Below are 25,776 nucleotides of genomic sequence, written 5' to 3'. Positions count from 1 at the left end.
GCGACGGCGCCTGTCCGCGCTCGTCGCTGCTCTCATCCGGAAGACGCAGGCCTCGCACATCGCAAATGTCGCATCCCTCGTCCTCTGCCCCTGCTGGAACGCAAATAACGCTGTACATATGGCCCCCGCACGAAAATGTTCTCTCACTCAATGCCGCAAGTGTCGCGGCCCTGTTCTACACCCAGCTCGCCATCCCGGGCCAGTTCTCCGTAGCGTACAGCGCCAACCCGGACTCATCACCGAGTGGTAGGTCGGTCAACGTCTGTCCTCCGGTGGTCGCTAGCCGAACTGAAGATGTTTATAGGACAACTACCATATCTAACGCATGGAATGCATAATGCGACCACGTTCGCGTCCATTGCGAAGTATGTCACGCAACTGCCAGGCGCACGCGACGTGAATGAGTCGCTGAATACGATGGAAAAGTCGCAGTTTGCGGCGCGCATTGCACATGTACAGTCGGACTACGGGGATCTTGTGGTGTGTTACATCGCGGCCTATGGAGAGGGCTTAGCTTACCCTGACATGTAAAGGCGCATATGCTCTACTCACTCCGTCTCAACTGGAGGAGAGTGACAAGACCTGCGATGGCGTCTATGCTGCCGGTGCCACAGCGCTACTATGTCCCAAACCGTATTCGTGAATCTTATCAGCCGCGGTTGGAAGCTGCAGAGCTGTGGGACATCCCCGGCATTGAGCAGGAGGAAGAGGAAGACAGGATATCCGCGCTTCGCAGGGATAGGCGGAAGAAGAAGGAAACGAAGGCGCAGAAGTTCAAACGGGTGTTCGAGCGTGAAAAGGTGCATCAGGTTGTGGAATCCTGTGTGTTGTCACTCACGCTTCACAGGTCATCGAGAAAGCCCGTGCCTTCCTCTCGAGTTATGCGACTCTCCTAGGAGAACGGCGATATTTCAATCCGCATGCCGATAGGTAATGTTATGTGGCACTCCAAGCGTGTTTGTTTCTCATTTGACACATCTCAGCCCATCAGCCTTGGACATTGTCTTTGCTGCACACACGCACATCCTAATGAACGTGTCATTTGCGGACCCACTACTCCAGGGCTTATTGTCCGAATCATACCCGACCCTCGTCGCGCACGCCCAAGCAGTGCAATCTGTCGCTTTCCCAGACCCCCAGTCGTTCCCACCGACAGCCCCGCTCGACCTGTCCCCATCTCTGAAGTCGCTGCTACCAACGCCAGCGCTGCCCTCATGGCCGTGGACGAAGCGAACAGAGGAAGTGACGGAAGAGGAGAAGCGGTTCAGGCTGGCGCGGTGGGGCTGGATTGGCCTGGCGGCGGCAAGCGTGGTGTTCTATTTGGCGTTCCTGAACCCTGTGGTGGTTGTTGTAAGCAGAGATGAGGACGATGAGGTTGACGAGGATGCAGAAGAGGAAGAGGAACACGAAGATGAGGAAGAGGATACGGAGGAAGAGGAGCGCGAAGAGTCAGGGTAATGCGTGAAGTTGTGGACTGCTAGATCTTCTTCGCTACTCGACCATATAATGACGACTATCTGCATGCTCAGCTCTGAGATCTGATACTCAACGTCTTCGAATACCAGGACGAGTAACTTACAGACTGAGACGCGTCGTCCTCTCGTGATGCCCATGTGACGGTGTGAGATCGCGCTGGCGCCACCGACGCGTTCCCCGAGCCTCCCCCCGAACCCGTCTCTTCCACTTAGCAGCACACCAGTGCGCACTCCCTCAGACTAACCTCTGTTGAGCATCTATCGCAGAAATGGCTCCCATACGACTTCGCCACCCGAAAGGCGTGACCACACTGCAGGTCGACGTCGACAGTGCTTCCGTGCTTGACTTGCAGCAGCAGATCTACTCAGTCACGGACATACCTCCATCGCAGCAAGATCGTCGGTATCATCCCTCTGCTCACTTCAGTAACGATATACGTCTTAACCATCTTTTTCCTAGTTAAGTCTGGGTACCCTCCGCAATCGCTCACGCTCATACCGGAACTCCCGCTCGCTAGCCTTGGGCTGAAAGGTGGCGATCAGCTTATGCTCATGCAGAAGGCGGGAGCATCGTCTGCACCATTTCAAGCATCTCCTGCACAAATTAGTGCGCCTTCATATGCGCCACAAGCAAGTAGGCCGCCGCCAGCTGCGTCTCCGACCGTAGGCGCAACGCATGCACGAGGACCTGATTCCGTGCCCACTGAAGGGGGATACCTGGTACACCGAGTATGTGGCCCCCACTTACCGCCGAGGACTACAAACTGAGTCGCTCATCATCACAGATCGTCCCAGACGACAATTCATGTTTGTTCTCCTCCATCGCCCTCGTCTTTGAGCAGGACATGAGCAAGGCGCCGATGATTCGACAGAGTGTGTGGTGTGGTCTGTGCGCGCGGTGACCGTAGCTGAGGGTGCTTGAGCAGTTGTTGCGGATGCGATCCGGAGGGATCCCAACACATGGAGCGACGCCATCCTCGGGTTCGTGCGCATTCACTCGCCTCGGTGCGGAGCCAGCCTGACCTCCCATCTTCCAGCCGATCACGAGAAGACTACATCTCCACGATCCTGAAGCCGTCTACTTGGGGCGGTGCGATCGAGCTGACTATCCTCGCCTCGCACTACTCCACCGAGATCGCATCAGTCGACGTCGAGACGGGCCGCGTCGACCACTTCACCCCTCCTCCCGCTTCCGACTCCGGTAGCAGGTGCATACTGGTGTACTCCGGTATCCACTACGACGCGGCGACGCTCGCCCCGATGCTGGACGCCCCTGCGGACTTTCACCAGACCGTCATGCCAATTACAGGCGAAGGAGACTCGGACCCCGTCATTGTGGCTGCGAAGAAGCTGGCGGATATCTTGAGGGCGAAGAGGGCGTACACGAATACCACGACGTTCACCATTCGGTGTCAGGTGTGTGCGCGGGTCGAAGGGCCGCATGTCGTCGCAGGAGTACTGATCGTCGCCGATACGCGATCCGCAGGTATGCAAGAAGGGCCTCAAGGGAGAGAAGGAAGCCCGCACACATGCTATGGAGACCGGACACGTCGAGTTTGGAGAGTACTGAAGGACGAATTGCGAGAGCTGCCAGGCAGTGCAATGATCGAAGCGCAGTCAAATTCAAAGTAGCGGTATCGCACCCACCTTGGATGTATGTATCTCTATCTGTGCCAGTGTATTGTTTTCTCCAGAATTGGATGGCTGAGTGCTCGAAGTCAGATTGTTCGTGTCCTTGGGAGCCGAGTCTATAGCTTGTTGGTGCAGAATGCATGTTATTACTGTGGTAGGAATTGATATGGCATGTGCATGTAAGTGACTATGCAGATGCCAGTAAATAAGTACTTGGTAGCATCGCTACAGTACTACGTCACAAACAAGTTGTACCTCCAGTCGCCGTGGGCCCTTTGCCAGGTGTGTGGAAGACGGTCCCGAGAGTATACTAATCTCGGTGGTCAGCAACGGAGACTACGACGGTCCGTGTTTTCCCTGCAGTCATGCAGAGCTTGCGACAGTTGCTCTCTTTTGTCATTTAGAACCAGTTGGAACGGAAATGGTTCCGTAGCATTGGTGTGCCTTTTATGGCAATCCCAACACCCCGGGCGCGCGTGAGCGCGTAAGCGCCTGACCATGTTCGCGTACATCTTGTCAGTGTCACGGCGGTACCACATCCGCTCCGTAGGCAACTCACAACTGTCACTCCGTTTCTCGGCGCATCGCTGACATTGACACGGAATCCATCAGTGCGGACGCGACCGCCGCCGGTGATATTGAACAACTGCGCGATGCCACCGAAGCGCGCCGCGAGCGGGAAGGCCAAACGGAAACTGGAGGAGAGCCCGGACCCCGAGACGGAGTCGTCGTTCGGGACAGAGTCGGACGCTGAGGCGGAGGCGGCGGAGCAGCCCAAAGCGAAGGGGCGCGCGAGCAAGAAAGCGAAGGTGGATCCGAAGGGCGCTGGCAAGGCGAAAGGCAAGGCCAAGGCCACGGCGCCCACCAAGAAGGAAGGGGATGGCGGTGAAGGGGGCACCAGCGAGCTCGCGCCGAATGGGCAGCCCACTAACAAGGTCGTCCCCGTGCATGTCTCCTTCCCGCCGCGCGAGGAGTGCCGCGTCCGCATTGCGACGTGGAATATATGCGGGCTCGCCGCTGCCCAGAAGAAGGTACGCTCCTTCCTGCTCTGCTCACGCGGTCTCATCCGGGCTCTGCGCAGGGATTCAAGTACTACGTCGACGCGGAAGATCCGGACGTCCTCATTTTGACCGAGACGAAGGTGCGTTGATGCTGTTATGCGTTTGCGGGGTTGGGCTTGGCTGATAGCGCAGGCCCTCTCCTCGAGGTCAATAACGAGCCTGTAGACCCCGCGCTCTCCAGCCGGTTCCCGCACCGCTACTGGGCGATCGCGGATAAGAAGACCTACTGTGCGTCCCGCACGCTCTTCACTGTCAATGAATACGGAGTTCATTAACCGGGCATGCCGTTACTCTCATACAGCGGGTACGGCGATCCTCTCGAAGATCAAACCAATATCGGTCAATACTACCCTCCCGGGGCATCCTGACCCTGCGGCAGTCAAGGGCCGCATCGTCACGCTCGAGTTTGCGAGCTGCTGGCTCGTCGGGACGTATGTCGTGAACGCCGGGACGGGCTTGAAGGTGCGCATCGTCGTCTTCTCAGGTCACGTAGCCGTGGTGCTTATACACTCATCATGATGCTTCTCGCCCATGCTGCTACGTGACGATCGCGGCCGCCGTCTGCCTTGCCTGCCACACTTGACGCGGGCTGGGTGCGGGGCCCACAGACGCTAGACGCGAAGAAGGAGTGGAACAAGCACTTCACGGCGTACATCCGGAGCTTGGACAGGCAGAAGCCGGTCATCTGGGCCGGCGACCTGAACGTCGCGCCCACGGAGAAGGGTGCGTCCATGTCTATTTCCTGCGGGCACGCTCGAGCTGACGCATCTTCGACTCTTGTGGTGCTGCGCACGCTCTCACGGACACGCCTGATTTGCCTCGACGTGCTATGTATGGCGCTGTCCTATCACTCTTCCTGTTCGACTTCCGCGCTTCTGGCTGGCGACGTCGTCAACTCTATCATCATTGGCATGGAATGCGGAACATGCTCGGACACATGGCTGCGCGTGGCGATGGACGTGTGTTGGTGACTGTCGGACGGCGGGCTGGGCGTAGACTTGGCCCACCCGAAGCCGAACTGGAACAAGACGCCCGGGTACACAGAGGCGGAGACGAGTGCGTTCGCGCGGATCCTCGACCCGAGTCTCCCGCCGCCGGACTCCGAGCCCACGTCCGAGGCCAATGAGGGGGCGAGCAGCTTCGTGGACGTGTGGCGGAAGACGCATCCCGACCTGCGACATTACACTTACTTTGGCTATCGTTTCCAGTGCAGAAGCAAGGGTATTGGGTGGCGGCTAGATATGTGTGCGTGCACTTCTTCCGCTCTTCTCCCTTGCGCTAGCGTTGTTATCCATCTCGAACATGCGGAGTGTTCTGAGGAAGGGGACGGCGGGCTAGCAGCTCCACAGATAGACGTCGACGGTGTAGGATGCTGACGCGTTTGCTCGTCTTTTGTGCAGTTGTCGTCAGTGAGCGGCTGGAGGACCGGGTGAAGATGTGCGAGATCCGGAGCGAGATATACGGCGCGTCCGACCACTGCCCAGTGACACTGGAGCTGGAGGGCGCGCTGTAGGGTCGAGGGTCGCGCGATGGCCGGGCGTGGATGACGACAGTGTGGTAGCGCGTCGGAGGCCAGCATGACGTAGAACACGGATGTTGCGCCTGTATGTTTGTCGGAGTGCGCACTGGCGGGCTTATCTCGGGACGACGTGCGAAATCACAGACGAAAGCAGACCTCGAGGCGGGCGAAGGAATATTGGCTCCGGGGTATGACGACGCAGCACGGTCGGGGATGTGCGCAGCAGCGGGATGGACGAATGACAACGGGGGTCCTCGCTGCAGCGTCCGCGAGACCGCAGGCGCAGTGATAAGAGCCGATCGTATTGGTGTGGAGTTGGACGCGACGTTGAGTGTGCAACCGAGCGCTCGCGATGCGGGGGAAGCCACCCCCAAACATCCCGCCAAGCCAAGATGCGCTGCCAAGGCGCCCGCCGTTCGGTCGAAGGCCGTTTTGTTGGGTTGTGCGGCAGGTCGAGGTAAGACGACGAGTGGCCTTACGCTGGCAGCGGCAGAGACGGCGGCGACAGAGACAGCGCCACGGAGTGGGGGTCTGGCGTTGAGTAGCAGGCGGGCGACGACGGCGGGCGGCCGGTGGCGGGTGGGGCGGTGGCGGTTACCCGAAATAGACTGGGAACTCTGTCGAGGCGCCCGCGCTGTCGAGGCGGTCCAGCGCAGATTCCCACGGGGAGGGCTGATCTGAAAAGCCTGCGGACTGTCGACTCCCCGTCTTGCCTCTTCCCCGACCACGCTGCGGAGCGAGCTTGGTCTCTCTCTCTCAGCCCCCTCAGCCTCCTCCTGCCTCCAGCCGTACGATACCCCCGCTGTGCGCTGCTACATTCCCCGTAATCCCCCATGGCCCACCACGACGCCTACCATGACGCCCAGCACCGCGCCAGCCACCTCAAGGAGGCCGACGCGTTCGAGACAGAGGAGCTGGGGATCCCGCTAGACTCACCGACCCCCGTCCCGTCGGTCTGCGGCCTGCCACTGAAATACGTCTCGTAAGTCGCTGTCCCAATTTCCCACCTAGGCGCGTCACGCACGCGACCGTGTCGCCCTGCGCCTGCCTTCTCTAGCAGCGACCATTCCGCCCCTTCTCTGCCGTTTTCCGGATACTAATCTCCGTCTATATGCAGCCTCGTGACTCTGGCAGTCCAAAATGCCCTCTTGACGCTCATAATGCACTATTCGCGCGTCTCCGCTGCGCCCTCAGAGACATACTCGGCAGCTGCAGCCGTCCTCATGACTGAGCTGCTCAAGGGCTCGATATCCCTCCTCGTCGCCTTCTCTCGACTAGACTGCACAGGCAGCTCACCTGCCTCATCATTATGGAACCCGCGCACGCTCTTCTACCGCTTCAGACGGCTTGGCAAAGAGGTCTTTCGCCCGGATTGCTGGAAGCTCTCTATCCCCGCTATCCTATACGTCATCCAAAATAATCTCCAGTTTGTGGCGGTGTCGAACCTGGAAGCGGCGACGTTCCAGGTGAGCTACCAAATGAAGATCCTCACGACCGCAGCCTTCTCCGTCGTGCTTCTGCGCAGGAAGCTCAGCCCTACCAAGTGGCTTGCGCTTCTCTTCCTCGCGATCGGCGTGGGCATTGTCCAGATCCAGGGTGGTAGCTCGAACAAGTCAGAGTCGGTCTCGCACGAAATGAACGCCCTCAAGGGTTTCATGGCCGTCGTCGCAGCTTGCTTCACATCAGGTCTCGCCGGAGTCTATTTCGAGATGGTGTTGAAGAACTCGCCTGGAGATCTATGGGTGCGCAACGTCCAGCTTTCCCTGTTCTCCCTTCTGCCTGCACTGCTCCCGGTCATCGTATCACGGAACATTCCCACTGCGCCCGGCGCTCCCGTCGTGAGCCTGCAGTTGTTCGCGAACTTTGGCGTGTGGGCATGGGCAACCGTGGCTGTCCAGGTCTTGGGCGGCCTGCTTACTGCGCTGGTGATCAAGTATGCGGACAACATTCTCAAGGGCTTCGCGACCAGTCTCAGCATCGTCATCTCCTTCCTCGCATCGGTCGCCCTTTTCAACTTCCGTATGACCCTGACGTTCATCCTCGGCTCGACCGTCGTCCTCGTCGCCACATGGATGTACAACCAGCCCGATGCGTCGTCGTCTACCTCATCAACCGACGGAAGTGCCATCACTGCAGGGAAGAGCTGGAGCTGGCGGTGGCGGCGCCCAAGCCAACCCTCTCGGTCGTCTTCGGGCATCGCTCTCGCGGGCGCGGCGCTCTCTCGTCGTGCATCGACGTCATCACTGTCATCGCTGTCGTCCTTCCACATGGCGAACAGGAGCAATCCCACGTCCCCCGTCGAGCGAGATGCTCCAATCCTTGGGCAGCTTCTCGAGAAGAACCTTTTGACGTCAAGCAAGAAGCAGGATGACCCAAGCCGCCTCAGCGTCGTGCTTTCTGCCTTCCCGCCCCTTCGCGCACTCAGCCGTCTCCTGTCGTCGCGCTCGCATTCATACACGCCTCTCCCCACGACGAGCCCCGGGTGTGCGCCCACCGCGTCCGCGCTCGTGTTCTCAGCAACGGACAACGCGTATGCCTTCCCACCCGCGTTCCAGCCACAGCCAGTCCCCGCGACGTCATCGTCATCGAGCCTCGCCGCGCCGCATCCACCGCTGTCGTCGCGCCCGCCGAGCGCGCTCTCGCACGCCTCGCGACCGGCCAGCGCTGCGAGCCACCACGCGCCGTCGCAGTCGGCGCCGTCGGACTTTGCGGCGCATACACACCAATGATGTCGGCCATACCCTGCCCCGCTGGGCCCGCGGGCGTTTCTCTTCCCGCCGCGCCTCAGCGCTAGTCGACATCATCCTGCTTGTGCACGCCCCGCACGTATGCTCTCCCTTGCATAGCACGGAGCACATGCGTAGCCTTCCCATGCCCGCGCCGTACGTAGACCAGCAGGCCTCTCTGCCACCGACGGCCGCGCCTGCACCAAGGCATCAACCCCCTCCCCATCTGCGCGTGCATGCGAACACTTTGTTTACAGTTGTTCACAAGAAAGAAATGAAGGGACTGTATTTTTATTAAATCTTGCCTTTCTTTGCTGTCTGGACTACTACTCAAACGCACACTCTACTTGCCTATCTACCTACCCACGTACCTGCACCCCGCCTCCAATCACAATGTTCGTTGCTACATACACACCTCGTACTATCCCGCCGCCCTTACTTTACGCCGCAACCCTTACTTTTCTCCATTTCTGTACATAACGCCAGGCAGCGCAACTGGACCTTTTTTGGTTTCTCTTCCTGTTCGAACCGCGCAGTGATGTACTTGACGCTGCCGCTGTGTGCTGGGGCCGCATCCCTCCCTTTTCGCTTTGTTTCTTGTGGACTTCTTGTTCCTTTTTTTGGCGGTCCCGGTGCCCAGAGGGTCCTTAATTCTTCGCCAGCGTACACTTTTTGTGTTCTGTGCTTGTTACGGATGATACCGGTGCGCGGTGCTGGACTGAATGAATGAACACAGATAGAAACGAAACGCATGGCTTTGGTGTGATTGCTGGGATGACGGTCGTTTGTGCTGACTGGATCTCTGTGCTGAAGGGCGGCTGGTGCCAATATTAATAACAACAGGTACCAGAATGGTTGGTCGATCGTTGTTCGTCGATGTATGAATTGCGTATGCAGTCATTGAAATATTGATCGCTGCGCGACCACTCTATTGGGAAGATGTACTACGACAGGTTCACTGCCGGTGTGGACGTGTTGAACGTGTTGAACGTTGAAGCCGGACGATGTCAATCGACCTTGATTGAGGCCAGAAAATGTAGGCGCAAGATGTCCGCTGACATAGCTCGTTGACCAATCGTGTATTGATTGCACTACTCAATTCCATTCAACTGCGGTCAATAGATCCCTCGGTACGTGTGTCATTGAGACGACTAAACTGGTTATACAATATACACCACCTTCAGCGAGTCCGTCCTGGCATACTCGTACATCACCCGAATCGGGAGCCTGACGGCCGGTGCATTGCCTCAGTGCTCCCCGCTAGTAGTCGCGTAGCGATCCTCGAGGTCCTCCTGTCCACCAAACCCGCCCTCGAAGTCGCGCTCGAGTTCGCCGGGCTTGCTCGCGCTCTGCGTCTTGCCCGCCGCCGACGAGCGGAGTGCAGCGAGCTGCTCTTGTTCCTGTAGATGGGCAGCACCAGAGGTTAGAACGTCGGTGTCTGCAGACTGCTTGATGTAGGGGATATGGACAGACCTTCTGCCGGGCGTACTGCGCCTCCGCTCCTTGCTCCCTGGCTTTCCAGGCGTTGTCCTGGAAAGTCGGACTCGTCAATCACCAGCCTGAAAGACCCTCCGGCGATACTATAGTACTCGCCTGGGCTGTTGAGCCTGACATGACTAGCTGGCTGCTAAGACGATGGTCGTAGATGTAGATGTTGCTCCGAGGTATTAGATGAGAGTACCGGTTCGAAGTACAGTCTCGCTGCAGCCGAGCGGAGACGTCATAGCCTACTTGGTCTGCTTTGGGATAGGCGCGGTCACATGATCGTGTTGTATTGCGCGCAACGCGGCGTTGGTACGCTAGACAAATCATGAAGTTACTGGAGTTGCTGAGCACCGTTATAGCATTGCGGTAAGCCGAGAAATGATTGAACAGTCTGTTTTATTGCTTGCACTCAAGTTGATACAAAACTGACGCTTTCGACTCGGAGAGACCATAAGTACTGCCAGTGTTCATTCCGCGCATCACTCTCCGAGTCATCGGATTACGCACCAAAGGACGTTGTCTCGGTCGTGCGATTGATGCATGACCATGGCGCACACGGCGCGCGGCGTACTCACTCAGGTGGTGGCACCGCGAAGCATACTTATTACCGAGCTAGTTCAGCTGTAATCGACTCGATGAGCTGACCTCGATGAGGCCCTCCACGTGGGCGTCGATGTTCAGTTTGTGCTGAGCTTTGGCTTCTCGCCGCGGTGGAACGGCTGAAAGGTCTCGTAGACGAGTTCAGCATGTCTTACGAGTGGAACGACTGAAGCAGCTGACAACAGCATGCCCGGTGCCGCCCAGGTGGTTCGTCAGATCCGTTTTTATTAATATTATGCTCAGCAGCTCGAGTGTTTCTGTCTGACTTTATTTCTGTGGCCCAAAGCTGGCCCCCTTGTGCATACGTGTTATGTGTCGGCATGCGATTCCCTGAAATGCGAGCGTAGTATGTCGATGTTCTGCATCAAGAATGTGAGCTCGCTGTATCCAAAATCAATTTCTATCTCGATGGAGGTACTAGGTCGCCTCCTGGCTGCGTATCTAGCTAGCTAGAGTATGGCACTTCCGCGGTCATTAGCAGATGCGCGCTGTACCGTGGCAGAACCCCACAGTACGACCGATGGATTTACTAGGGTACGACACAATCCGAGTCGCGTCTACCGCATGCTCTACCTCGCGAAGGGCAGATGTAATCGGCGAGGAGAGGGGCACTGGGAGACATGTCCAAAGCCCGGGTATAAGCACGTTCGACATATCTTCTCTGGGCCCTTCGCAGCCAAGCCATGGCCAGGATAGCAGTGGACTGCGACAGCGACCGGGCTGAACGAGGGCATGTATTTAGGGGCAACAAACGCACCGAGCGCGCGCACATCCTCCTGCATCGTCTTGGGAAACTGCTTGAGCCTCCTACACTTTGCATTTCGGTATACCGCCGCCTATCTGTCTTGCATGTGCAGGCATCTGACAGTGACAGGTCATATCATCAATTGACGGTCAACGGGCGCAGCCATATGAGCCTCGCACAGCTCCCGCATGGTACATAGACTGACATTCGCGGCGACGCCGACGGTGACTGCGAGTATCCATGCACCTTGACAGTTCCATCAGTTGATACCAACCATCTCGGCGGACGTGTGCCTGGAAAGGATGTGCCACAAGGTGCGGCGAACGAGCTCATCCGGCGGACCGCGCGTTGAATACGAATACATTCGCAATGACGTCGCACTCTTCCCGGTACGCCCGAGCGGCTGGGTGTGTCGACAGAGCGTGCTGCAGGGAGGATAAGTATGGACGGCGTCGTCGATGTACCGCCAGCCCGCGGCCGTGCGAGGACGGCGAGTAGCAACGTTGGCCCTGTGTGCTGTACGCAGCCCGTTCTGGCTGCCTTTGAATCCCGCCTCCACAAACGTTCACACATGAAGTTTCGCGCCTGCTTGAGCATGCGTCTCATGCAATCTCTGCCGCATCCTCGAAGCCAGCTGCGGCATACCATGAGGCATACCAGAAGGTTCACGCGTGCGAGCAAGCCATTCGGGCCGCTGAACTAATACCGCTGGCTCTGTTGGTTAGGCTCCACACATGTTCTCTGTACCATACTCATGAGCGCGGTATCTGAGGGCAAACATAGCAGCACGCACCCTCTTTTTATCTTGGTGGCCAATCTCCGCCGCGTCGTGAGAAGTAGCGGTACATACTTGGAGTTCAGGTTGTCTGAAGGCAGAAGTCAACTTCGCCTATGTTCCTCCAACGACGAAAGCCAATGCCGCGACTGGCGGTCGAGAACAGTCCAGACACTCGAGCGTGTCGGTCCTGGGGATGTTCGATTATGACGTTGGGTTTTTGGCTTGCTGCGGCGTTGCCTGTGTTGCGAAGACGACCAGGCCGCTACTACCGTGTGCAGTCCGATGGAGTGGCCTCACGCCCCTCAATCGATCGTGCGGAAAGCTCCCGCCGCCGCTCGGAACAAGGTTGGCTGGAAATTGCCTAGACGACAGGGCTCGCATTGGCAATCCCAAGTCCCCGTACGCATGACGGAATGTGTTGGGTCATGGGGGAAAAGGGGCGCGTGAATGTGCAGGAACGCACGGAGAACACAGCTGAGCGCGTCTCTGAGCATCGCGAGGACTGCGATGAGCATGGCGAGGGTCACAGGAGAGCGAACGAGGACGAGGCAGTGGCAGACCGGGTTTGTCGAGCAGCAGGCGTCCAGCGCGCGGGCGCTCGCGTCCGAAATCAGCTGGACGTGCGCGTGGTGGCAGGTCGATCGCGCACCGTGCAGCCACCGCCTCTTCCTCTCGTAGGCCCACATGCATCAGGTCTGCTGCACGCTAACTCAGAGCCTATGCAGTAGCTCGCTATCTGCTCTATCATACTAGAATGTGTGATACACAGTCGCATTGGACAGATAGATGATGCGGTATGTTGCGCATGGTTCCGTTTCCCGACTGATTCATTACTTTCCAGACATTTGAGCCGTGCCCGACTGCGCGCGTTGCCTACACACAGAGTGCCTGATTGGTCGAGAAGGAACCTCAGCGAAGGCCTTAGCATCACAAGCCCACAGCGCCCCGTGCAGCATACCGCGGGGGCAGCTTCTCGCGGGGGCAACCTTCTTTGTGTCCGAACACTGACAGTTCGTCGCTACCCCTTCTCTCCATCACTCCCTTCAGGTCCCGAGAAACGCCATATGTACGGTCTTCGATCGTAGTAGGATGCCGCTCGGCAGGCCTCCGCGAGGTGCTATATAGCCCTCCAGTCATTCCATCCTCCCAGTAAGCTCCGTTACGCCTTCCTCGTTTCTCGCCACCGCCATGCTGGTGCCTGTCCTTTCTTTGGTGTACGGCTTTCTGGCCTCTGCGCCCGCTGCTCTCGCACTAGGGTCGTCATGCACCTCTGCGCTCAGCGGCGGGACCGCTGCAGCCACAGATCCCTTTTGGATGCAGAACATCAAACACCAGGGAACTTCTGCCTTCAATTCGGACCCTAGCTCCTACACCGTCTTCCGCAACGTCAAGGACTACGGTGCCGCTGGCGATGGTACTACGGACGATACAGCTGCTATCAAGTGTGTAGTTCTCATACACTGGCCGCCGTGTTGCTCACCACCCTCGCCTTAGCTCTGCCATCTCCGCTGGAAGCCGGTGTGGTGATGGGACCTGCGCGTCGTCTACAGTCACGCCCGCTGTGGTCTACTTCCCCCAGGGTACCTACAAGATATCGAAGCCGCTCATGTGCGTCTATCTCGCGCCACGAGACAGGATGCTCTACTCATGCACGATTCAGCTCGTACTATTACACGCAGATGATTGGTGACGCACGGGTCCCACCCACCTTGCTGGCGTCATCTGACTTCTCGGGTATTGGGGTCATTGGTGAGTGAACCGATTGAGGCGGTTGAGATGGGCGATCTCGCCAGCATCTCCAGGCGATCATTCCGAGAGTGGACCCGATCACTGGCGTCTCGGAACCGAACTGACCTCCGAGCGCCATGGTTGAGCATACTTGAGGATGACGGTCGCCTGTGCTCGCATCCGTTCTGGTTGCGAGCTGTTGTCTGACGGCATCGGCACTATCCCTTGTCAGATGTGGACCCGTACATCGACGGCGGAAATGGCGCTCAGTGGTACAACGACACGAACAACTTCTACCGTGCCGTCCGGAACTTCGTCATCGACCTCACCGACATCGACGCGGCTACGAGCGCCACTGGCATCCACTGGCAGGTCTCGCAGGGCACGTCGCTCTACAACGTCGTCTTCCAGATGAGCACCGCGAGCAACACCGCCCACCAGGGTGTCTGGATGGAGAACGGCAGTGGTGGTATGATGGGAGGTACGTCAGACGCGTTCTATCGTGCTCATTCGGGATGGGTGGCTGATGCTGTCTCGCGGCGATAGACTTGGTCTTCAACGGAGGAAAGTATGGCATGTGGGTCGGTAACCAGCAATTCACTGTCCGGAATGTGACCATGAACAACTGTCAAACTGGTGCGCATCTGCATATCCAACGTCGTAATACACCAACTGATTTCCCGCCAGCTGTCTACATGGACTGGAACTGGGGCTGGACGTTCCAGGGCGTGACGGGTGAGTACACCACTACCAACGGGTCCGCACTCACCTCAATGTCATCGTCTGTGTAGTCAATAACTGTCAGGTTGCCTTCGACGTGATGACCGGTGGCACGACCGAGGACGCCCAGACCACGGGTGCGTTGGCAATCATCGACGCCACCGCGAGCAACACCCCCATCTTTTACCGCACCTCCAAGGCCTCCAGCGGCACGCTTGCGGGCTCGGTCGTCCTCAACAACATCGTGCTGAACAATGTCCCCACGGCGGTCACCGTGCTCGATGGCTCCGAGGTCCTCGCGGGCGGCACGATGACGATCGACAGCTGGGGCCAGGGCAACGTGTACTCGGGCACGGGCAGCTCCGCGAAATTCACCTCGGGCGACATCACGGGCCCGACGAAGGCGAGTAGCCTCCTGTCGAACGGCCAGATCTTCGGAAGGACGATCCCGCAGTATGAGGACTATGCGGTGGATCAGTTCGTTAGTGTCAAGGACCAGGGCGCAAAGGGTGACGGCACGACAGACGATACGTCTGCGCTGCAAGCTGTGTTCGATAAGGTATGGCTCGAATGACCACCTTGCCTTACATTGTCCTGACTTTCGGTGTGTTACGTGTTAGTACTCCGGATGCTCCATCATCTACTTCGATGCAGGAACCTACATCGTCAGCAGCACGCTCCAGATCCCTGCAGGCACGCAGTTGGTCGGCGAGGCTTGGGCGGTCATCATGGGCTCCGGCTCGGCCTTCCAGGACCAGACCAACCCCTCGCCCGTCGTCCAGGTCGGCGCGTCGGGCTCTTCAGGGATACTGGAGATCTCGAACATGATCTTCACCACAAAGGGACCTGGTGCGTTCCTCCCCATTGTGTATATGCGAGTCGGCGGACTGATTGTATCTCGCATTAGCTGCTGGTGCGATCGTCGTTGAGTGGAACGTCAACTCACCGACACAAGGTGGCGCTGGTATATGGGATAGCTACATCCGGTTCGTCAAACCGTCGCTCGAGAGCCTACATGATACTGACATGGTGATATCCTAGCTTGGGAGGTACTGCCGGTACGAACTTGGAGGTGGCGCAATGCCCTTACACGCAGGCCGAGTCGTCGTCTTGCTTAGCAGCCTTCCTTGGCTTGCACTTAACGCCCAAGTCAAATGCCTACCTCGAGGTGAGCCTTCCCCTGTTGAGATGTGCAGCCGGAGATACTGAGGCTTTGGCAGGGCACTTGGGTCTGGCTTGCGGATCATGATCTCGACGACACTGCTCAGACTGACCTTTCGCTGTACAGCGGCAGAGGTATCCTCTCGCAGTCCGCCGGTCCAGTCTGGTTGATTGGTACTGGTGAGTTCAACCAATACCCTTCCTTCCTGGCCCTAATACTGATATCTGCTGCTCTTCCTAGCTTGTAAGTCCTAGACCGGCGAAGGCGTAAACATCCGTACTGATCCTTCGCATAGCTGAGCACCATGTTCTCTATCAGTACAACATCGCCGGCGCAAGCGACCACTACATGGGCTTGATCCAGACGGAATCTGTATGTCGATGCTGCGCATAACAGTGTCCCACGGCTAACGGTACTTCACTCGCTCAGCCTTACTACCAACCAACCCCGGCGCCTCCGTCGCCGTTCTCGATCGACAGCGCCTACGTCGACCCAAGCTTCCCGTCTGACTTGACCGCAGCATGGGGTCTGTACATCCAGTCGTCGACTGATATTTTGGTCTTCGGTAAGTCCTCTACATACCGCATGTACTGCGTCTCTGAAGCTTTGCTCCTACAGGCGCTGGCCACTACAGCTTCTTCCAGCACTACGCCCAGACCTGCCTCAAAAGCGTGAACTGCCAGACGCAGATCGTCAATGTCGACACCGCGTCCACCGGAATCAGCATCTACAGTCTCTCGACTGTGGCCGTGACCAACGAGCTCAGCGTCGGCGGCTCGCCCGTCATCACAGCCAGCAACAACGTCGACGGTCTTCAGGACACGATCACTGCCTGGACGCAGTAAGGATTGCTACGTCCCGCACTGTACCGGCCCTGATGCTTGTATATACCACGCCTGCCGGTCCGCACGTAACGTTGCGCCCCCGGGTGTCCTTTCTTTTGTATTATCGCTGTCTTTCCCCGGTTGTGTACGCGGCTGAAAACCGCTGTAGTAGTCCTTGCGTTCTCTCTTGCATGCAATCACGAATCATCATACATGACGGCATTGTGATTTCAATTGGAGATCCTGCCCTTCGTCAAAACACTCATACTGCGTCTGTTCTACCGAAATTGTGTGGCCATTTGCGGCATTGGCAAAAGGCACGTTGTGGTCGAACCAGGGTCGAACAGCACTGAGCGCATTGTGATTTTGCATGGAGATAAGTTGAGGGTTGCAGCACATCACAGATTGCATCTTGCATGGTCACGGACAGTGCGGTGTATAGCATTTGAATTGCAATTGGACGGGTACAACACGATAATAATACATCCTCCTCACGCCGTACATCATATACATATTCACAAGGTCCTGGCACGTAATCGATGCTGACGGGAATCCGGGGTTCAGCGGCGTACTTGGCCTCGACACCCTTCTTGATGGCTGGTCGGCACTGTTAGTAGCTTCGCTCGAGAGGACAAGATAAAACAGCATACCTTCGCACGTATCCTTCGCGTCACCGAAAAGCATCTTCGTACGTCGGCTATTTAGCAAGCGTAACATTAGTCATATTCGGAAACACAAGAAAAGAACTGGTACTGACCATAACCGCTGGACATCCCGCGCTTCATGAGGACGACCTGCTTGCTCTTCCACACATGCAAGACGGGCATGCCCGCGATGGGCGAGCCAGGCTCGAGCGCAATCGGGTTCACCGTCTCATTCGCACCGGTGACGAGCGTCACATCCGTGTCGCCGAAGTCATCGTTGATCTCATCCATCTCCAAGACGACTAAATGGATGGGCTCGGATTGATATTGCAAAATGGAGAAGGTTGGGCATGTACTCACTATCGTAAGGTACAGATGCTTCTGCCAACAGGACGTTGCACTGCCCGGGCATGCTGGAGGGGCATAAGTCATCAACGCTGGTCCGCGGGAGTGGAGAGAAATGACCCGGGACGTACCGTCCAGCCACTGGATGGATGGCAAAACGCACGTTGATCCCCTTCGCCCGTAACGTCGACACAATGTCCGAAATTGCATATTGCGCCTTGGCTACAGCCATGCCGTACCCCACGACCTGAATAACAACATGATGTATCACAGAAATAACCATAATGATTTTGCCTGACAACATACCAAGATGACATTCTCAGCATTCGCCAGGGCGTCAACCGTTTCATCCAGCGGTGGTCTAACCTTCAGCAGGATGTCCGAGCCCGCGAAGACCTGCTGCTTGTCCACGAGCGTCGCTCCTGCAGCCTTGTACTGTTCATCGAGGAATTGCGCCTGTGCGCCGGCATTCTTCTCTACAAGCACTTGCTTGAACCCCTTCTTGATGAGCGCGGTCACGTTCTGAGGTGTAGCAGCCACTCTCCGTTCATCCGGGTAAGTCTCGAGCGGGACTCCGACACTCAGCTCCGAGTAGGGGCGACCTGAACTTGAATCTATTCATTTTCATGTTGAAAGGCTAGTCCAACTGCACATGATCAGATCGAACGACACGTACCGGTTGTTTCCTGTGTGACGCCATTGGCTGTTGTAGCGCTACTAGCAGCCTTCTCTCCATTTCGTATCGGTGACGAAGCGTGGTAGAGACGAGCGCGACAAGAGACTGTACAGTGGGGCCGTCAGCGATTATCTCCCATGTCGCCCGCCAACGCCGCTGCGAAGACTCACCTCTCCGAAGATGTGCACTGGCAGCGAGCCTGCTGGCCAAGCGCACCACTGGTACACTCGCCGTGGCACGAAGAATGAGCCTCGAGCTCATCGCTGCGCACGCTGTGGGCGATGGACGGGGTCGATCTGCTCGTCGGTTTCAAGAGAGGTCTGTGTATGTACGGACCTGTAGGCCGAAAACCCCCAGGTCTGTTGACCTACCGACGGGGTTACCTGGCTTCCCCCATACTATTGCCAGTGATTCTACTGATTCCCATTGGGAGGGCGATGATCCTAAGCATGGTCTCGGTCAGTCACACTCCCACCGACCGGACATGTGCCCTTTCTGCCGTACCGAAGCCGTGTGAGGTGCTTCCCTACTCATATCCATCCTTCGTGTGGTCCAACCACGGACTACGGTCGAGCGGGGAGAATCGACACAGTCGTAGTCAAGCTTAAGGTCGTGGTCGTGCGCCATGCAATCGACATGATGATTAGAGACAGTTATCCTACCCCACACCGCTCAGGTCGATTTACCCCGCACTCACGATCTCAGATCGGAGATATCGCTTGCACCTCCACGGCCCCTTACAGCCAAGTCGACATAGTACTATCGTCTACGCACAACATGCGCACATGGTGGTACTGATACTGTATTATAATAACACTGTCTACCATCCAGTACGATATCGATGAGCAGTATGGCGGTGTATTGTGCCTGAAAGAACTGCTTCTCCCCGGTGCATTCACACGGAGAGCAGTCAGCTTTCCTACGCTCTTTGTCACACTCGGCGGACGCAATCCTTGCCATGTAGCGGTTCCTTAGGATACCAGTCACACAGCGCGGAGACCGGACGTTGAAGGGCATCCGATCCTTCCGGGACGACCCTTGATCAATTGAGCTTGTCCCTCAAAGGTCATCGTCGCGTTCGGGGTCGACGGTAACGAGTCATGCATCCTTCTCGGAGTTGTTTCGCTGTCGAGACGGGATCTTAGTCGCATGCGTACAGATCCATGCACGGCGAGGAACAATACTGCGTGCGATTACCATGAGTCGTCGACCTCACAGGTGGACCGAACGGCAATCATACACGACGATCAGTCCCAGCACACTTACTGCCATTAGAATGTCTACCTGTCCTCCACGATCTCCAGTTTGTCTATTACTTCTCGTTCCCATCTTGTCCACCCGTCGTCATCCTTCTCGCCTACGTCTTTCGTCGCTTCCTGGATGGCTTCCCATGGTACGCATCCGCGATCGGTGTCTTCCGTAGGTTCCAGGGCGAACCTCCCTTGTCGTGTTCGTGTCAAGGTCACGACATGCGCCGCCGAGCCCACCGCGTGCCCAAGGTCGTGCACAATGGACCGAACATACGTTCCGCCAGACACCTTCATGCGAAGAATGAATGCCGTTGGAGGCTGTGGGCTAGGTGCTTCTTGTTCGGGCTCATCTTTGACTTCGACGGCCTGCTCGACGCTTCGCAAAGCGCTTTCTACGGCTTTCTTCTGCTCTTCTGTGAACTTCTTCTCTGGGTAGCGATAGCCATGGTCGCTGTCCTTCCACTCGATGAGCTCGAGCTCGTGAACGGTGACCTTGCGCTTCTCGATCGGTCGTGGTAGGGGTATGCCCTTCCGCGCGTATTCGTATAACGGCTTTCCGTCCATTTTGAGAGCAGAGAATCTACTCAGAGCTTGAGGAGTGACTGACAGAAGTTAGAGTAGAACTTACATTGGCGGACTCTGCATGAGTTCCCCTCGGAAGTCCTTCAAGGCTTCCTCCACGCTCTCTCGAGTGACATGCCGCCATGGTGCGACGCGGACTTGAGCACCCTCACTGTCGTAGGTGTCCGTCTCACAACCGAGTAAGCACGTAGTATGGTATTCCTATGAGGAGTTCAGTATGGGATCGGGCGCAGGAATAACGGTTCACGCACCTTCACACAGTCCAGGAACTCGCCCAGCTTTTTCGTGGCCTTGCCAATGCCGACAACTAGGACGCCTCCGTCACGCTAGAGTACTAGCAACGAGATGAGACACATATACCGAGAACGCCATCTGCCAACGGATCGAGGGTGCCGCCTTGGCCGATCTTGACGGCGTACTTGACATGCTTCGCCTTCCGCGTCTTGCCTTTCTCCTTCTTCAGCTCTTTCTCCGCTACAAAGAGACGCGAGCTCGCGATGAGGGGTTTCAGAGTGTCTAGAACAGACATGGAGGTGGGCCCAGAGGGTTTGGCTACGCCGAAGAGGGCAGATACCGGGAGCGAAGATGGGGCTTTGGGCATGACTGGTGCTTGACGAGGGAGCCGGGACTTGATGGACAGAGTAGGGCGGAGAAAGAGCAAAGGTCGCGCAGCGCGCATGAACTCCAGAGTTGCACCAGTGTGGATCGCATTTAAGCTTTCCGAGGCAGAAGTCTTCGGCGCAGAACCCAAGATCTTTGACGCCCATAGCGCCGATTAAAAATACGAGTTGCTCAGCCCGCCACTAACGCGGCACATCTTCAAGGCACATCGTACACAAGATCACGCAAGGATATGTCAGGGAGAGCAGAGAAATACAATAGAGCGATCTAGAATGCGAGTGTAATATACATGCGCCTTTTTTACTTGCAGGTCCACATCAGTCGTGAGTATCGTAAGGATATCAACGCCCAAGAACCCTTTAGTCGACCTCCTCGACGCTGGGGCCCTCCTCGCCGCCTGCTGAGTCACCGCCAGGGAAGCCGCCCGGTGCGCCGCCGGGGAAGCCGCCAGGTGCGCCGCCAGGGAAGCCACCAGGTGCGCCGCCACCCGCAGCGTAGAGCTTCTGCATGATGGGGTTTGCGATCGCCTCGAGCTCCTTCTGGCGATCCTCGTACTCCTCCTTCGATGCCTCCTGCGATGCGTCAAGCCATGAGATGGCATCGTTGACGGCGGACTCGAGCTTGCTCTTGTCGGCCGGGTCGAACTTGCCCGCGAGCTTCTCGTCGGTCAGCGAGTTGCGGAGGTTGTACGCGTACGACTCGAGGCCGTTCTTCGAGGTGATGCGAGCGGCCGCAGCCTCGTCCTCAGCTGCAAAGCAGAGTCAGTATAAAGCAATAGATGCGCAGGAACGTCGACTCTACTCACCCTTGTACTTCTCGGCCTCGTTGACCATGCGCTCGATCTCCTCCTTCGACAGGCGACCCTTGTCATTGGTGATGGTGATGCGGTTCGACTTGCCGGTCGTCTTGTCGGCGGCAGAGACGTTGAGGATACCGTTCGCGTCGATGTCGAACGTGACCTCGACCTGAGGAACACCGCGGGGCGCGGGAGGGATGCCGGAGAGCTCGAACTTGCCGAGCAGGTTGTTGTCCTTCGTCCGTGCGCGCTCTCCCTCGTAGACCTGGATGAGCACACCAGGCTGGTTGTCAGAGTACGTCGAGAAGATCTCCGACTTCTTCGTCGGGACCGTCGTGTTCCGCTTGATGAGGGCGGTCATGACACCACCCGCGGTCTCGATACCGAGCGAGAGAGGAGCGACGTCGAGGAGCAGGAGATCCTGGGTTTTCTCCGAGGTGTCACCAGAGAGGATGGCGGCCTGGACGGCGGCACCGTAGGCAACGGCCTCATCGGGGTTGATGCTCTTGTTGGGTTCCTTGCCGTTGAAGAAGTCCGACACGAGCTTGACGATACGCGGGATACGAGTCGAACCGCCGACGAGGACGATCTCGTGGACCAGAGCCTTGTCGATCTTGGAGTCACGGAGGACCTTCTCGACGGGCTCGAGGGTGCTGCGGAAGAGGTCGTTGCACAGCTCCTCGAAGCGAGCACGGGTGAGCGAGGTGTAGAAGTCGATACCCTCGAAGAGCGAGTCGATCTCAATGGAGGTCTGAGTGGCGGAGGAGAGGGTACGCTTGGCACGCTCGCAAGCAGTACGGAGACGACGAAGGGCACGAGGGTTGGAAGAGAGATCTGGTCGGAAGAAGTCAGTAACTCAACTCAAACAACTCCGAGGAGCGCAGGCTTACCCTTCTTGTGCTTCCTCTTGAACTCCTGGACGAAGTGGTTGACGAGACGGTTGTCGAAGTCCTCACCACCGAGGTGAGTGTCACCAGCGGTAGCCTTGACCTCGAAGATACCCTCCTCGATGGTCAGGAGCGACACATCGAAAGTACCTCCCCCGAGATCGAAGATGAGGACGTTCCGCTCACCCTCGGTCTTCTTGTCGAGACCGTAAGCAATGGCAGCCGCCGTCGGCTCGTTGATGATACGGAGAACGTTGAGACCGGAGATAGTGCCCGCGTCCTTGGTCGCCTGACGCTGCGAGTCGTTGAAGTAGGCGGGGACGGTGACGACGGCGTTCGTGACGGTCGTGCCGAGGTACGACTCAGCAGTCTCCTTCATCTTGAGGAGAACCATGGAGGAAACCTCCTCGGGCGACTGTAGACAGAGTTAGGTGTGCATGCGATGACATCATAAGACTTGAACACTTACAAATTCCTTGTCCTCACCGCGGTAGGTGACTCGGATGTAAGGCTTGCTGCCCTTGTCGAAGACGGTGAAGGGGAAGTGCTTGATATCGGACTGGACCTCGGCATCGGCGAACTTGCGACCAATAAGACGCTTTGCGTCGAAGACAGTGTTGTGGGGGTTCATCGCGACTTGGTTCTTCGCGGCATCACCGATCAACCGCTCGTTGTCCGAGAACGAGACATACGAGGGCGTCGTGCGGTTACCCTGGTCGTTGGCAATGATCTCAACGCGATCATTTTGCCAGACACCGACGCAACTGCAAGACAGTGGTGAGCGAACACCGAAGCAAAATCAGAAGCCGGATGCTACTTACGAGTATGTGGTACCGAGATCGATACCGACTGCCTTTGAGGACGACATTTGGAATGAGAATAGACGAGTTTTGTGGTCGTGAAAGGGGATGAGGAGATGTCGTGAAAGAGTAGAAATTCAACGCTGAGGGAGAGTCGGGGGCGGCGCGCTCATCTTATATACAGGCTGCATTCGGAGGAATTCCAGCACGTTCTTACCTGTTCCGTGACCATCCAGCGCCTTCGCGCGTCAGTGGCCACATGCACGTGATGCAAGGCAATGCGCGCTTGACGCGCGAGTGGCGCGTCCTTGGCCGTACAATGCTCCGGCAACAGTGTCTCGTCCGTTCTTCCACCTTCGCCGGCCTCCTCTACGCATCCTGTTTCGTCGCGCCGTCACCTCCATATTCCGCGATGCCAGAGTCGCTCTTACGCCTCGCTGACGCGTAATTTTGCCTGTGCACTTCTACAGATTGTCTTGCGGAGGCGATGATCATCTATGACTGTCCTCGGAAGAACTCTGACGGCTTCGGCCATGCACGAGTACGCAGTCAGTGCAGAACCTAGGGTCCAACTGGGAATTCTTATCTCCCCGAGTAACACAGCCTAGTGCGTGCTACACGCGTTCCGTGCGTGTATCGATCGGTGCGGTTATGAACTCGGACCATACGCGCGCAATACGTCGTCATTCCTACATTTTGAGAGATCACTACAGTGTACACGTACGTCTGTCTTTAGTAGGATGGCCGTTGTCTGCTTTGGTCAAATGGTATCGTATGTCATTCGCTGCTCCTACTAGGCAGCCATAGCTCTGCGTCGACGTCTCAATTCAAAGGATGCATACTATGCTATCATTCTCCCGCAGCACTCTTCTTCCGTGAGATGACATTCCATACTCTCGGGAACGTCCCTCTTCTCGTAGATGGTATCAACAGATGCTAGATACAATGCGCGCGAACTCCGTGCACAGTTGCGATCGCGAGCGGCCCAAAGCTTGGACTTGGCGACTGTTCTAACTTACGGTCCCTCGACGCAGCGGTTACTCATTGAATTGTGGATTCCATGACGATTTGGGGTATACCTCTACAGCCTTTCCGAAGCTGTTTTCTTTTGCGCTGCCGTGCTGCCAATCTGTGGGCTGTCACATTGCAATTGGGAATGGCGGCTGGTGGCTGAGTACGACGCGTCAGCTCAAACGGGGCTTTTGTCAACGATAACTTTGACATGTCTATATTAGGGCATAACGCTCGCCTAACTGGGGCCAAATTTTGTCACTGCCGCGACTTGCAAGTTGCCACCGCCAGCGACGACTCGGGACGTGCAAGCGATCCGGTCATCGACACGTCTCTCCAATGGCCGCCTACCCACCGTCCTTGAGCACCGTTGAGCCTGCAATAGCGTCTCCGGCTCCATCCTCCTCAGCCTCCAAGTCGTCCAATGTATTCCACCGAATCGCGTCGTGGCGTTACTCGCTCGGCCTCCCCAACCCAGGGTCAGTCGAGAACCTCCAGAAAGAGGTCAAAAGTACGGCCGTCTCCCACTTGTAGTCGCAGAATACTCACAAATCCTCAGGCACGCTATTGACGAACTTCTTTTTCGACGGAGGGAGAGCGGATCTCTCGAAGAGCTTGTCGGTCAACCCCATCTTCCAGGTGACGCATTCATTTGCGCTGGGTTCACAGACCGCCGCTCCATCATATAATTTTGGGGCCGTCTTCGCAAACAACAGTGTACGTTGAGACGCTTCTGTATGACCTGGCTTTCAATGTCGTTCCTAGGTCTTCTTGCAAGGCAGCGTTGACCATGAAGGCAACGTCAACGGTCGACTAAACCAGGGATGGTCGGCGAACAATGTCACAAAAGCGCAGTGTCAGGTACGGGTTGTATACTGGTCTCTCCTATCATGCGTACCCATGCATCGTCTGCCAGCTGTCATCGCAAGTTGGGCACAGTATGCTCCAAGCGGAGCACGACTACCAGGGTCAAGACTACTCTGTTAACGTCAAGGCCATCAATCCCTCACCAGTGGACGCGACTGGCATCTACATGGCTAGCTACATGCAGTCGTTCACCAAAAACCTGGCACTTGGTGTCGAGTTGCTCCACCAACGGCCAGCGCCCGACATGACGGAGACAGCTGCGTCGTACCTCGCGAAGTACACCGGCACGGACAAGAACTGGATCGCCACGGCCCAGCTCCAGCCCGCTGGGATGCTGCAGGCGACATACTGGCAGAAACTCAGCGAAAAGGTGGAAGTGGCTGCGGACCTGCAGGTTATCGCCGCCCCTGGTCGGAGAGACGCCATTGCGACGCTCGGCACGAAGTACGACCTTCGCATGTCGACGTTCAGGGCACAATTGGACTCTACTGGGAAGGTGTCTGCGCTGCTCGAACAACGGTTCGCGCCGTCGTTCGCGTTCTTGGTGTCGGGAGAGATCGACCACTTCAAGGTCAGTCGTCGTCTCAGCCACTCGTTGCTATCTTTCGCTTACTGTTGTTGCTTCTGCAGAACGCGGCCAAGGTTGGCGTGGGTGTGATGATTGAGAGCCCGAGCATGACCCCGGAGGAGATGAACTCCATGATGCAGATGTCCATGCCTCCTACCCCTCCCCAATAGTCCGTCCGTACGCTACCCTTAGAGACATTAGTATTTGCCTGCCCGCAACGCATCCCCGCTTTACGTCCCTAGTGTGCATGTGCTTTCTTGCTCGCGTATAATGA

At 57.1% G+C, this 25,776-nt stretch overlaps 11 protein-coding genes across 11 annotated transcripts; 6 read left to right on the top strand and 5 right to left on the bottom strand.

Annotated features, from left to right (window-relative positions):
* Positions 1 to 16: 16 nt before the first annotated feature.
* On the top strand, positions 17 to 1,594 carry C8Q71DRAFT_734228 (uncharacterized protein). Its single transcript, XM_047922388.1, has 5 exons — positions 17 to 246; positions 305 to 480; positions 534 to 800; positions 848 to 930; positions 984 to 1,594. Exons 1-5 carry the CDS (start codon positions 66 to 68, stop codon positions 1,456 to 1,458), a joined length of 1,182 nt encoding a protein of 393 aa, XP_047783791.1. The 5' UTR covers positions 17 to 65; the 3' UTR covers positions 1,459 to 1,594.
* A 150-nt stretch (positions 1,595 to 1,744) lies between these two features.
* On the top strand, positions 1,745 to 3,045 carry C8Q71DRAFT_853270 (OTU-domain-containing protein; the record flags this gene model as incomplete). The annotated part of the gene is made up of 6 exons (XM_047926924.1): positions 1,745 to 1,874; positions 1,936 to 2,204; positions 2,261 to 2,348; positions 2,402 to 2,456; positions 2,513 to 2,891; positions 2,962 to 3,045. 6 exons carry the CDS (start codon positions 1,745 to 1,747, stop codon positions 3,043 to 3,045), a joined length of 1,005 nt encoding a protein of 334 aa, XP_047783790.1.
* A 715-nt stretch (positions 3,046 to 3,760) lies between these two features.
* C8Q71DRAFT_699351 (Endonuclease/exonuclease/phosphatase) lies at positions 3,761 to 5,681 on the top strand (the record flags this gene model as incomplete). Its single annotated transcript, XM_047920066.1, has 7 exons — positions 3,761 to 4,138; positions 4,189 to 4,248; positions 4,315 to 4,396; positions 4,470 to 4,630; positions 4,777 to 4,891; positions 5,165 to 5,413; positions 5,569 to 5,681. The coding sequence occupies 7 exons, from the start codon at positions 3,761 to 3,763 to the stop codon at positions 5,679 to 5,681; spliced, it is 1,158 nt and encodes a 385-aa protein (XP_047783789.1).
* Positions 5,682 to 6,257: 576 nt separating this feature from the next.
* On the top strand, positions 6,258 to 8,632 carry C8Q71DRAFT_218490 (nucleotide-sugar transporter-domain-containing protein). The gene is made up of 2 exons (XM_047917084.1): positions 6,258 to 6,669; positions 6,805 to 8,632. Exons 1-2 carry the CDS (start codon positions 6,521 to 6,523, stop codon positions 8,414 to 8,416), a joined length of 1,761 nt encoding a protein of 586 aa, XP_047783788.1. The 5' UTR covers positions 6,258 to 6,520; the 3' UTR covers positions 8,417 to 8,632.
* An 841-nt stretch (positions 8,633 to 9,473) lies between these two features.
* C8Q71DRAFT_734207 (uncharacterized protein) lies at positions 9,474 to 10,201 on the bottom strand. The gene is made up of 3 exons (XM_047922387.1): positions 10,007 to 10,201; positions 9,887 to 9,943; positions 9,474 to 9,813 (listed from the first exon to the last, which is right to left on the bottom strand). Exons 1-3 carry the CDS (start codon positions 10,025 to 10,027, stop codon positions 9,661 to 9,663), a joined length of 231 nt encoding a protein of 76 aa, XP_047783787.1. The 5' UTR covers positions 10,028 to 10,201; the 3' UTR covers positions 9,474 to 9,660.
* Positions 10,202 to 11,288: 1,087 nt separating this feature from the next.
* Positions 11,289 to 12,107, bottom strand: C8Q71DRAFT_218231 (uncharacterized protein). The gene has a single exon (XM_047917083.1). It carries the CDS (start codon positions 11,889 to 11,891, stop codon positions 11,382 to 11,384), a length of 510 nt encoding a protein of 169 aa, XP_047783786.1. The 5' UTR covers positions 11,892 to 12,107; the 3' UTR covers positions 11,289 to 11,381.
* Positions 12,108 to 13,209: 1,102 nt separating this feature from the next.
* Positions 13,210 to 16,476, top strand: C8Q71DRAFT_720196 (exo-beta-1,3-glucanase; the record flags this gene model as incomplete). The annotated part of the gene is made up of 15 exons (XM_047921346.1): positions 13,210 to 13,463; positions 13,516 to 13,629; positions 13,682 to 13,770; positions 13,982 to 14,230; positions 14,296 to 14,385; positions 14,437 to 14,484; positions 14,541 to 15,028; positions 15,090 to 15,318; positions 15,377 to 15,455; positions 15,511 to 15,637; positions 15,690 to 15,810; positions 15,872 to 15,874; positions 15,927 to 16,003; positions 16,028 to 16,196; positions 16,250 to 16,476. 15 exons carry the CDS (start codon positions 13,210 to 13,212, stop codon positions 16,474 to 16,476), a joined length of 2,364 nt encoding a protein of 787 aa, XP_047783785.1.
* Positions 16,477 to 16,970: 494 nt separating this feature from the next.
* On the bottom strand, positions 16,971 to 18,381 carry C8Q71DRAFT_853265 (NAD(P) transhydrogenase beta subunit-domain-containing protein; the record flags this gene model as incomplete). The annotated part of the gene is made up of 9 exons (XM_047926923.1): positions 16,971 to 16,980; positions 17,028 to 17,052; positions 17,106 to 17,152; positions 17,209 to 17,401; positions 17,460 to 17,512; positions 17,576 to 17,691; positions 17,751 to 18,058; positions 18,121 to 18,225; positions 18,291 to 18,381. The coding sequence occupies 9 exons, from the start codon at positions 18,379 to 18,381 to the stop codon at positions 16,971 to 16,973; spliced, it is 948 nt and encodes a 315-aa protein (XP_047783784.1).
* A 1,019-nt stretch (positions 18,382 to 19,400) lies between these two features.
* Positions 19,401 to 20,553, bottom strand: C8Q71DRAFT_720195 (pseudouridine synthase; the record flags this gene model as incomplete). The annotated part of the gene is made up of 4 exons (XM_047921345.1): positions 19,401 to 19,950; positions 19,999 to 20,153; positions 20,204 to 20,259; positions 20,313 to 20,553. 4 exons carry the CDS (start codon positions 20,551 to 20,553, stop codon positions 19,401 to 19,403), a joined length of 1,002 nt encoding a protein of 333 aa, XP_047783783.1.
* Positions 20,554 to 20,808: 255 nt separating this feature from the next.
* On the bottom strand, positions 20,809 to 23,261 carry C8Q71DRAFT_734184 (heat shock cognate 70). The gene is made up of 5 exons (XM_047922386.1): positions 23,078 to 23,261; positions 22,726 to 23,020; positions 22,260 to 22,671; positions 21,379 to 22,203; positions 20,809 to 21,321 (listed from the first exon to the last, which is right to left on the bottom strand). Exons 1-5 carry the CDS (start codon positions 23,122 to 23,124, stop codon positions 20,933 to 20,935), a joined length of 1,968 nt encoding a protein of 655 aa, XP_047783782.1. The 5' UTR covers positions 23,125 to 23,261; the 3' UTR covers positions 20,809 to 20,932.
* Positions 23,262 to 24,406: 1,145 nt separating this feature from the next.
* C8Q71DRAFT_720193 (eukaryotic porin-domain-containing protein) lies at positions 24,407 to 25,672 on the top strand (the record flags this gene model as incomplete). Its single annotated transcript, XM_047921344.1, has 5 exons — positions 24,407 to 24,578; positions 24,627 to 24,784; positions 24,833 to 24,928; positions 24,984 to 25,505; positions 25,565 to 25,672. 5 exons carry the CDS (start codon positions 24,407 to 24,409, stop codon positions 25,670 to 25,672), a joined length of 1,056 nt encoding a protein of 351 aa, XP_047783781.1.
* Between the last annotated feature and the right edge of the window lie 104 nt (positions 25,673 to 25,776).

Source organism: Rhodofomes roseus, assembly GCF_022264815.1.
Source record: "Rhodofomes roseus strain CIRM-BRFM 1785 chromosome Unknown C8Q71scaffold_2, whole genome shotgun sequence".
NCBI lineage: Eukaryota > Fungi > Basidiomycota > Agaricomycetes > Polyporales > Fomitopsidaceae > Rhodofomes > Rhodofomes roseus.
This window is presented reverse-complemented; position numbering and strand designations above follow the sequence as displayed.